Below are 10,949 nucleotides of genomic sequence, written 5' to 3'. Positions count from 1 at the left end.
TTGGGTCACTTCTGGCGATCTCTTTGGAAGCTTCTCGGCACCAGTCTCGACATGAGTTCCGCTTATCATCCCCAAACGGACGGTCAAACAGAGGTGACCAATAGATCGTTGGGTAACTTGCTACGATGTCTTGTTGGTGATTCCATTAAATCGTGGGATTCAAAACTTCCTCAAGCAGAGTTTGCTCATAATCATGCACTCAATCGAAGTTCAGGTTTCAGTCCATTTCAGGTTATCACCAATCTTCAGTCCTCCTCGTCAAAGTACAAAGCAGCGTCTGATTCTCATCGTCACCGTGTCCTATTTGAAGTTGGTGATCAAGTTTGGGCGTTTCTCACTAAGGATCGAATGCCAGCTCATGCTTATAACAAACTCAAGGCAAAGAAAATAGGTCCTCTCACAGTCCTGGAGCGTATTAATGATAATGTATATCGTCTGCAACTTCCAGCTCATATCACTACCTCGGATGTATTCAATGTTCGTTATCTCTCTCGCTATGCTCCACCGGATCCGGTTCCTGATTCGAGGTCGAATCTTTCTCAACCCGAGGGACCTGATGCAGCATCATGATACCTTCACCGCCAAGCAACTGTTTTTCTATTTCGGTTTTTAGAAGATTTCCTTTTCTAATTATGAATTCTAGTAGATTTTCTATTTTTAACAGAGTTAGGTTATTATAAACCGTCTCTAGGATCCTATATAAGGGATTGTAAGTTGGCTTTGATAAGTAGTTTTGGAAAGATAATAAACTAATGTTTCTCTAAAGCCTTGCATTGATTTGATTCTGTCGTCAATACGAGAGCCTTGTATCGAATTTGATTAAGTTCTTCGATTCAAGAAGTCAGGTCTCTAAAGATTTAACCTAAATCTTTAGATTTGAGCTGAGTTACTGTTGATAGGCTGCGCCACACTCTGTACCTCACGCCGCCATCTCCATCGCAGCTCCAAGTCAGCAGACTCTGACCGGAATCCATGGCCACGACAATCTCCTCCGTCAATATCCTCTGTGTTGTCTTGAGAAGCTAGCTTCGACGTCTTCGAGTCAAGCCTCGCCGTCGCGATCGAAGTGCAGCTCGATCGAAGAGCAACAACGGTCAAACTTAGCTTATTTTCACTTCCGGTCCTCCATAAGTTGATATTTTTGTTTCTGAACTCAAACTTATTAAATTGAACTTTTTGACATCAAATCATGGACCTCCAGCATATTCCGTTCCATTATTTCCTATTAATCAAATACTTGAAAAGTCGAATCATTTGGAATAACATATTATATATTGCCACAAAAAAAAAATTATATATTATGTAGAATATTTATTCAAGAAAAATTAATATTTGGTTTTCTAATTTTAAAAGTCATTTACTTAAACTTTTCAATGAACTAATATGTTATAACAGGTATATGCATGCAATTAATAGTTATTATATATATGGGATGTAGGGGATTCGTAAGTTTCACAAAAAAATGTTTGTACTAATGAAAAGTGTGAAAATGGTATAAAGGGTAAGTTGAATCAAGCAATTAATTTTCTTTATATTTGAATTATTTGAAAATTTCAATAAAAGGAATGTTAATAGTATTAACGAAACTTGGTTCCCAAGCTCATCGATTTTATTCATGCAAGTAAATAAATATTTAGATGATGCGATTTTATGTATCCTCATTATATATTAGTGTCTAAGTGAAAGTTTCCTACATTGTTATTGCTAATTATTAATCAATTGGCCGAAATTTATTCCTTAATATAATAAGGGATTTGTGTATGCATGCTTCGCCATAACGCAAACCTATTCTCATCAATGTGTTACAATACTATATATACAGTTTGTATTTTTTGAAAAAAGGTTTATGTTATAATTGTTTTTAAAATTAAAAGGTAAAAAGAAATAAATAAAAAGAAATAAATAAAAAATAGCACTCAAAAACTAAAATAACCAAAATAGCACCTTTCTAAGTTTATCATTTGAAAATTTTAATTTTTTTATTTTTCAAAATTTGAAATCTTATACCCAAAACCTCATTTCTCGACTCTAAACCCTAAACCCTAAACCCTAAACCCTAAATCCTAAACCTTAAACGCTAAATCCTAAACCCTAAACGCTAAATCCTAAACCCTAAACCCTAAACCCTAAACTCTAAACCCTAAAAAATCATGGACCTCCAGCATATTCCGTTCCATTATTTCCTATTAATCAAATACTTGAAAAGTCGAATCATTTGGAATAACATATTATATATTGCCACAAAAAAAAAATTATATATTATGTAGAATATTTATTCAAGAAAAATTAATATTTGGTTTTCTAATTTTAAAAGTCATTTACTTAAACTTTTCAATGAACTAATATGTTATAACAGGTATATGCATGCAATTAATAGTTATTATATATATGGGATGTAGGGGATTCGTAAGTTTCACAAAAAAATGTTTGTACTAATGAAAAGTGTGAAAATGGTATAAAGGGTAAGTTGAATCAAGCAATTAATTTTCTTTATATTTGAATTATTTGAAAATTTCAATAAAAGGAATGTTAATAGTATTAACGAAACTTGGTTCCCAAGCTCATCGATTTTATTCATGCAAGTAAATAAATATTTAGATGATGCGATTTTATGTATCCTCATTATATATTAGTGTCTAAGTGAAAGTTTCCTACATTGTTATTGCTAATTATTAATCAATTGGCCGAAATTTATTCCTTAATATAATAAGGGATTTGTGTATGCATGCTTCGCCATAACGCAAACCTATTCTCATCAATGTGTTACAATACTATATATACAGTTTGTATTTTTTGAAAAAAGGTTTATGTTATAATTGTTTTTAAAATTAAAAGGTAAAAAGAAATAAATAAAAAGAAATAAATAAAAAATAGCACTCAAAAACTAAAATAACCAAAATAGCACCTTTCTAAGTTTATCATTTGAAAATTTTAATTTTTTTATTTTTCAAAATTTGAAATCTTATACCCAAAACCTCATTTCTCGACTCTAAACCCTAAACCCTAAACCCTAAACCCTAAATCCTAAACCTTAAACGCTAAATCCTAAACCCTAAACGCTAAATCCTAAACCCTAAACCCTAAACCCTAAACTCTAAACCCTAAAACCTAAATCCTAAACCCCACCCTTTAACTCTAAACCCTAAGTTTGTGACTTTTGATAAAACATTAAGTGTTATTTTTGTGATTTTTGACCTTGGAACAAAAACTTGATTTAATGTTATTTTTGTCTTTTTCCCTTATATTTTACTCAGGTTTCATCCTAGTTATTTTTATTTTTTTTTGCCACATCAGTTAAGCAGATGGTCTTTGTCTTTCTCCAAACCATTTTTCTACAATATCTTTAGATTTTCGAAAACTGAAAACAAAGGAAGAATCTGGTAAACGGCCTCTGAAATGGTCTCTGTCTTTGAGTTATTCTTTCACTAGGATTTTAGAAATGTCAAACCATATGGCTTTGAAATCGTCGTAAAAAACAAAATTCAAAGAGAGCAAACGTAAGTTCATCTAGTCAAACTCGTACAAAACCAAGACTTAGACAAAAACCATTCACTATTATCCTACAGCTTCTTACTTTGGATTCATATTGATCTCCAACACAATGATCAATCTGTTTCTATCCCCGACAAAATCTACGTTCCATGTAATCATATCTATGCTCTTTGTGATACCTTCTTGTGTTTTCTCAGCTAATGAGCTTCACGACCGCTGCAGTCAACCGTTTAACTGCGGCAATCAAAACGGTCTCCGGTACCCTTTCTGGACATCTGGCAGAGAAGACTGTGGCCACCCTGATTTCAAAGTAGACTGTAGTGGTGAATTCGCAGAGGTAAGTATAACCTCCGTGAAGTATAGAATATTAGAGGCGAACTATGACTCTGGTATCATAAGACTGGCAAGGTCGGATTTTATTGGCGATCTTTGTCCTAAAGATTCTTTAAATGCGACGTTCAACGAAAGTGTTCTTCCACTTGCTCCTAACACTAAGCTTCTAACAATCTATCACAACTGCAGCCGAGCATTTCCACAGTATGTTTCTACTTTTGTTGGAGATCTTCCTTGTGGAGATGGTGATGGTGATGATGATGACACAATAAGTTACTATGTGACAACAAACCTCTCGTCCCCTCTACTTGACGGGATTAGAGGTCAATTAGACGACTTCCGGTCATCTTGCAAAAGCGTAAGTATTCCTGCATCAGGGCCTTGGCTGGAGACACTGCAGAGGAATCGGACTCCAGATAATCTGCAGAAAGCTCTTGCAGAGGGTTTCCAGGTTGGACTTAACCAAGATTGTTCGTCGTGCTCAGCCTCTGAGGGTGCTTGTGGATTTAATCAAAACTCAAGTGGATTTGTCTGCTATAGTTTAGAAGGGGCCAATAACCGTGCTAGAAAAAAGGGTAAGCACCACCATCGTTTGTCCCATCCCCATATTTGCCACACACGAACCTTTTGAGATTCAAATCTCTTTTTTCGAGTTTAGTAAGATTCAGTGTTCTTTATTCAGATCGAACTGTTGATGTAGGCCTCTCTTCTGGAACAATAGCAGGTAAATACTCCTTTACTCTTCTTTGCAAAAACACCTGATTAATACCACATGAAACACTAGTCTTATAAAACCAATAGTAAAATTTATTGCGTACATGCCTAATGTTCTTCCACATGAATCACCATTTGTTCCTCATCTGTCTTATTAAAACTGAAGTGTGAAGTACATTTGGAAAATCACCCTTACTTCATCTTAGTATTTACCAACTTGTTACTTTTATTTATGAAAACTGATTTATATATTCAAATAAACGGTTCATAACCAAACAGTTTTCTGGTTTCAGGTTTAGCAGCTGGTGTTATTCTGTTTCTGTTCCTGGTTTTAGCATTGTTTCTCCAACTTATCCGAAAGAGAAACAAAAAGGCATTTATTTCACAGCCAAAACTCAAAGCACTTATTCCACTAAAGCAGTATAGTTACGCACAAGTAAAACGAATCACAAAGTCATTCGCAGAAGTGGTTGGTAGAGGAGGGTTCGGTACTGTCTACAGAGGGACTCTTCCTGATGGCCGCAAGGTTGCAGTGAAGGTTTTGAAAGACTCAAAGGGTTACAGTGGTGAAGATTTCATAAATGAAGTTGCAAGCATCAGCCAAACTTCTCATATCAACATTGTTACCCTGCTAGGATTCTGCTATGAAGGGTCAAAGAGAGCAATTCTTTATGAATTCTTGGAAAATGGGTCTCTTGATAAGCTCATCTCAAGCAAAAGGCCATCAAATATGGATTGTAGGGACTTGTATGGGATTGCGCTAGGCGTTGCTCGTGGTTTAGAGTACTTGCACCATGGATGCAGAACAAGGATTGTACATTTTGACATAAAGCCACAGAATGTCCTCTTAGATCACAATCTTTGCCCCAAAGTTTCTGACTTTGGTCTTGCTAAGCTCTGTGAGAAGAAGGAAAGCATCTTGTCGTTGCTAGACACAAGAGGTACAATAGGGTACATTGCACCTGAATTGTTTTCAAGAATGTACGGTGGAGTCTCGCACAAGTCAGATGTGTATAGCTACGGAATGTTGGTCCTTGAGATGATAGGAGCAAGGAACAAAGACAGAAATGATCAAGAAGTTGGTCATAGCACAAGTTCAATGTACTTTCCTGAATGGATATATAAGGATCTTGAGATGAGAGGCAGTGGGAGTCTTACGGAAAACGAAATCAGCGGAGAAGAAGAGGAGATGGTGAGAAAGATGACATTGGTGGGTCTGTGGTGTATTCAGTCTTCCCCATCTGATCGTCCACCGATGAACAGAGTAGTAGAGATGATGGAAGGAAGTGTGGGCGCTCTTGAAGTTCCTCCTAGGCCTGTTTTCCAAATTCCAGCACAGCCGTTTCAAGAATCTTCTACACTCTCAGAGAATATTTCAGTTTACACAGAAGTTTGTTCCATAAATGTTGCATAAAAGAATGAAACCTTCTTGTTGGAAAACAAGAAATTACATTTACCATCTGTCTTCCACATGTCTACTTTCCATGTTGATCCACTCAGTCACAAGACTGTAAACCTTTTTTCCCCTACACTTATTAACGCTCTTTTGGTACTTCTTATGTTTAGAATTCTTCTTGAAACCCTCAAAAGTATATTTTGGAAAATATTCAAAACCCTTTGACGAGGGTTTCCAGCTTGAACCTAACCAAGAATGTTTGATGTGTATGGACTCTGGGGGTGCTTGCGGATTTAATCGTAGCTCAAGTGGCTTCGTCTGCTATTGCATGGACGGGTTACATAACCCTATTTAGCTTACATTATAATTCTAAGTAGTCTTTTGGGCTCCAACTGACCTTTTGTGCCGTTCCATTTAATGCAGGAATTTCTTTTAGAGCAAAAATAGGTGCATAACCTTCTCCTGTTCTTTGAATATACTTTGATTCGTTTATGAAAACTGCTTTTAAAAAGAAAATTGAAAATCTCACCCGAACATTGTTTTTTCATTTTTCTGGTTGCAGGCTTAGGAGCAGGTGTCATTATGATTATGCTCCTTGTCTTCCGATTGTTTATTCAAATTGTTCGAAAGAGAAAGAGAAAAAACATCACATCATCTAATCAACAGAACCTCAAAGCTCTTATTTCACAAGAGATGGAGCTCTAAACTGGGTTAGCCCACGTCTATTAACCCATATCCATTTATTGTTTGTGCACAAAGAATGACCATGTCCATTAGGAACTATGTACATTAGGAACCATGTCCATTAAAGACCAGACCCACTAACACCTATGTTTACATGGGCTGCCATGGAGTCCATAATGGACCATATAAGAAAATTTTAAATTTTAATCTATAAGCCTACAAATTTTACAGTTTTGACGAAAAACTCGATTTTGCGTTTTTCGGTAGAAAACTCGATTTTGCGTTCTCGGTAGAAAAATCGATTTTGCGGTTTTGCCGGAAAAAACTCGATTTTGCGGTTTTGGCAGGAAAACTCGATTTTTCAATTTTGCAAGGAAAACTTGATTTTGCGGTTTTGCAAGAAAACTCGATTTTGCGGTTTTGGTAGAAAGCACGATTTTTCGGTTTTGGTAGAAAACACGATTTTTCGGTTTTGCAGGAAAACTCAACTTTGCGGTTTTAGCAGGAAAACTAGATTTTGCGGTTTTGGTAGAAAACTTGATTTTGCAGTTTTGGTAGAAAACACGATTTCTCGGTTTTGGCGGAAAAACTTAATTTTACGGTTTTGGCGGGAAAACTGATCTTGTCCTCATTCCTCAAGTTCCGACTAGGCAAAACAAAACAACAAAAGGAGTCACAGTGAGTTGGTTTAGACTAAGAAAACAGTCCAATTACTTTTGCGAATCGAATTACAAAGAAACAACAACATACGAGGATCGCGATTTGCGAGTCGCCTCCGAAAGCTCGAGAGAAGATGAATGGAGAGTCGGAGACTGGAGACCGAAGAGACTGAACTGAGAGACTGAACGGAGAGACGAACGGAGAGACTTTCTCTGATGGAACTCAGTTTCAATCGCCAAAATCGTCAAAGAAGTCGCAGAAACTCTCTTTTACGATGAAATGAAATTTTCCAATTTTTCCCCAAATTTTGGAAACCTTAGAAATTTTTTTAAATTGGACCGCCCATGTCCATATTAACCAACTACACAAACACCCATAGATTAATTGGTTTCCCAATTTTGACCATTTAGACCATATATAAATATGAGTATAACTAATGGAAGCCCAAATATATTTAGACATGGACGCCCATTGGACAGCCAAGCCATTTTGCAGCTCCTAACAAGAGAGCCTCTAGACTCTTAACCGGACCTCAAGTCGCTTATTCCACTGAAACAGTATAGTTACGCAAATCTGGAGAGAATTACAAACTCATTCGCCCAAGTGGTTGGGAAATGTGGATTTGGAACCCTTGGTGACGATCGTAGTGTTGCAGTGAAGGTCCTGAAAGACTCAAAGGATAATGATGGGGAAGACGTTATTAATGATGTTGCAAGCATGAGTCAAACTTCTCATGTCAACATCGTTCCCTTGCTGGGATTCTGCTCTGAAGGTCCCAACAGAGCAATTCTTTATGAATTCATGGAAAATGGGTCTCTTGGTAAGTTAATCACAAGCATGAGGTCATCAAATATGGACTGGAACACTTTTTAGGATTGTACTAGGAGTTGCTCGCGGTTTGGAGTACTCACACCATGGCTGCAGAACAATGATTGTACACTTCGACATAAAAACACATATTGTACTCTTAGATAATGATCTTTGCCCCAATGTATCAGACTTTGGCCTTGCCAAGCTCTGTGAGAGGAAGGAAAGAATCTTGTCACTACTAGATACAAGAGGAACGATAGGGTACATTGCACCCGAAGCGTTTTCAAGAGTGTACGGTCGAGTCTCACACAAGTCAGATGTGTATAGCTACGGAATGTCGGTTCTTGAGATGATAGGAGCAAGGACCAAAACATTGACGGAAGACACAACTGCATCTAACACAAGCTCAATGTACTTTCCTGAATGGATATATAAGGATCTTGAGAAGGGAAACAATGAAAATCTTGATGAAAATGGTATCAACAACGAAGAAGAGGAGATAGTAAAGAAGATGACATTGGTGGGTTTGTGGTGTATCCAGTCTTGGCCTTCAAATCGCCCAACGATGAACAGGGTAGTAGAGATGTTGGAAGGAACCTGAATTCTCTCGAACTCCCTTCTAGGCCTGTCTTGCAAATCCCACAGGTTCCTCTTCAGGAATCTTCTATGATTTCTGAGGATATCTCGGTTTATGCCGAAGAAATAAACCTCCTTGAACCTATTACCGTACCGAGCAGTTAAAAGTTTATTCTTGAAATGTAATATACTATCCACATTCCATGTCGACCCATTTTGTCACCAGACTGTTGTCTTTTCTCTCTCTTCTAAACCTATCAACTCTCATCTGGGATTCCTCATGTTTATTGATTTTTTTTTTCTGACTTCTTTAGACATTTCTAGACACCCCCAAGTGATCCATTTATAATATATCAGCAGTCTCATTAGCCATCCCGCTCTATGGTATCTTTTTTCTGGTTTTATTGGCAAATGATACAACAAATTTCTTCAGATTTCTAATGAGATCTGGAGACAGTGCAAGGTCGCAGAGTCCACCACCAACTAATCTACAAAGGTCCATACTTCTCTTTGCCGAGTTCCAAGGGCCGTCTTCCATGAAAATAATAAAGTACTTCATCCTTAGTTTCATAAAAGACCAACAAATATAATTCACGACTTGCATTCAAGAACTTTCGAGTTTTGAGGTAAACACTGTACATTGTTTTGGTTGAAACTGTCAAAGCCTCAAGAATAGTGGATGAATTCATTTACTATTTTTAAAAGAATTGGCTGTTGTATAACAAATTTGTCATTTTCTGTACATATTAAACAAAACATTAATACATATATGTATGATAATATTAAAAAGTAGGACAGACCAAGCTTCTCATTAACTTGGTAAAATTCTGTAATTCTTTGACTCTGAGTTCTGAGACTGAAAATCTTACTGTAAACTTTGATAAAGCAAACATAATCGTGTTTGTTAATCATGAAGACAACGTCTTTCTTCTTTGCTTTGTCCTTCTCAGTTTTTGCAGTGACGGTACCATCGTGCTTCTCAGCCGATCAACAGTATGAGGAGTGCGCTCTGCCTCTGAGATGCGGTCCGGGTCCGATGCTGCTTCCGAACGTTACTTGCCCTTTTTGGGGCGTCGATAAAACCCAAATATTGCGGCCTAACAGAGTTTCAACTCTTTTGCAAGAATGGTCAATTCTTAACTTTAGAGGTTGGAAACGTTTCCCTTCGGGTCAACTCTCTAGATTTGAAGAATCAAACGATAACGGTTGTTGAAGAGAGTTTGTCCTTGGGTGGTTGCCCAGATCTAACTGTGAATTTCACCTGGAGTACTTGTTGGACCTAATTATTAAGCCTCAAAGAATATATGGCAAAATGTGAAAACGAAATGGACCTATTGGTTCTTATAAAAAGCCTTGTTGGCTTTAATGAAATGAAGTTAACAACATCCCACATTGGTTGGGAGAGTTGATTTTGAGGAGTATATATATGTCTTCATGACATGAGAGGTTAAACATCTCAGAGGAAAAGAGAGCTCCCCACGCGCGCGCCGCCGCCGTCCGGCTCGGCTTGGGCTTGGGCTTGGGCTTGGGTGGAGGGCATTTGGCCCGATAAGCAGGGCCGGCCCCGAGATTTCGGGGGCCTTAGGCGATATTCGTAAAGATTTCATTGAAAAAAAAATTTAAGAAAATTTGGGGACCTTTTTAAAAAATTTGGAGGCCTATGGTTATGTAGTTTTTTCCAAAAAATTTGGGGGCCCTAGGCGAATGTTTCATCCGGCTTTGCCCAGGACCGGCCCTGCCGATAAGAACTATTCTTTTTGGACCAAGTTAAGCTCAACGTTTTGCCAGTTATTTCGGAAAAAAACAGCATACAATTTTATTTAAAATGCATGTTATCCTCTCGAAAATTTAAAACGAGATAAGCGAGAGTCTTGAGGAAGAAGTTTCGGAACTCAACTTCCCTCGATCTCCGCGAGATTCTCGCCCACGTGCAGCAGCTGTTGCGGGAAGTGGGTCTTCTCCGGCTCTTTAAATATCGTCTCTCCTCTTCCTTCATTTCTTAATTTTTTTTTTCCTGATCGAAATCCAACAGCAAAAAATCCCTCTGCGTAAGTCTATATTGCGAGAGTGTTTCATAGAGTTTATAGTTCGATAGGGCGATCACGAGTGAGGCGTGATTCGTCTGCCATGGTTGTATCCTGGGACTCTATATTCGTACAGTCCCGTCTCACTAACGGAGCGAATATTTTGAGTTAAGGAAAGAGATCATATCTCGCCTCCATGTCTATTTGCGAATACGGTTTCTTATCGTCCTCGTATTCGTTTTTCTATATTCGTCTATTTC

At 37.6% G+C, this 10,949-nt stretch overlaps 1 protein-coding gene and 1 pseudogene across 2 annotated transcripts; both read left to right on the top strand.

Moving 5' to 3' along the window:
• The first annotated feature begins 3,534 nt into the window (after positions 1–3,534).
• Positions 3,535–6,031, top strand: LOC106300410 (probable receptor-like protein kinase At1g67000). 2 transcript variants are annotated; one of them, XM_013736544.1, is made up of 3 exons: positions 3,535–4,400; positions 4,526–4,549; positions 4,833–6,031. In XM_013736544.1, exons 1-3 carry the CDS (start codon positions 3,602–3,604, stop codon positions 5,951–5,953), a joined length of 1,944 nt encoding a protein of 647 aa, XP_013591998.1. In that variant the 5' UTR covers positions 3,535–3,601; the 3' UTR covers positions 5,954–6,031. The 2 variants fall into 2 exon arrangements, with proteins under 2 accessions (XP_013591998.1, XP_013591997.1); XM_013736543.1 differs by having other exon boundaries at positions 4,508–4,549.
• A 172-nt stretch (positions 6,032–6,203) lies between these two features.
• Positions 6,204–9,235, top strand: LOC106298021 (annotated as a pseudogene).
• The last annotated feature ends 1,714 nt before the right edge of the window (positions 9,236–10,949 follow it).

This window comes from Brassica oleracea, chromosome C6 (assembly GCF_000695525.1).
Source record: "Brassica oleracea var. oleracea cultivar TO1000 chromosome C6, BOL, whole genome shotgun sequence".
Classification (NCBI taxonomy): Eukaryota; Viridiplantae; Streptophyta; class Magnoliopsida; order Brassicales; family Brassicaceae; genus Brassica; species Brassica oleracea.
The sequence above is the reverse complement of the archived record's forward strand: the minus strand, read 5'-3'. Positions and strand labels throughout refer to the sequence as shown.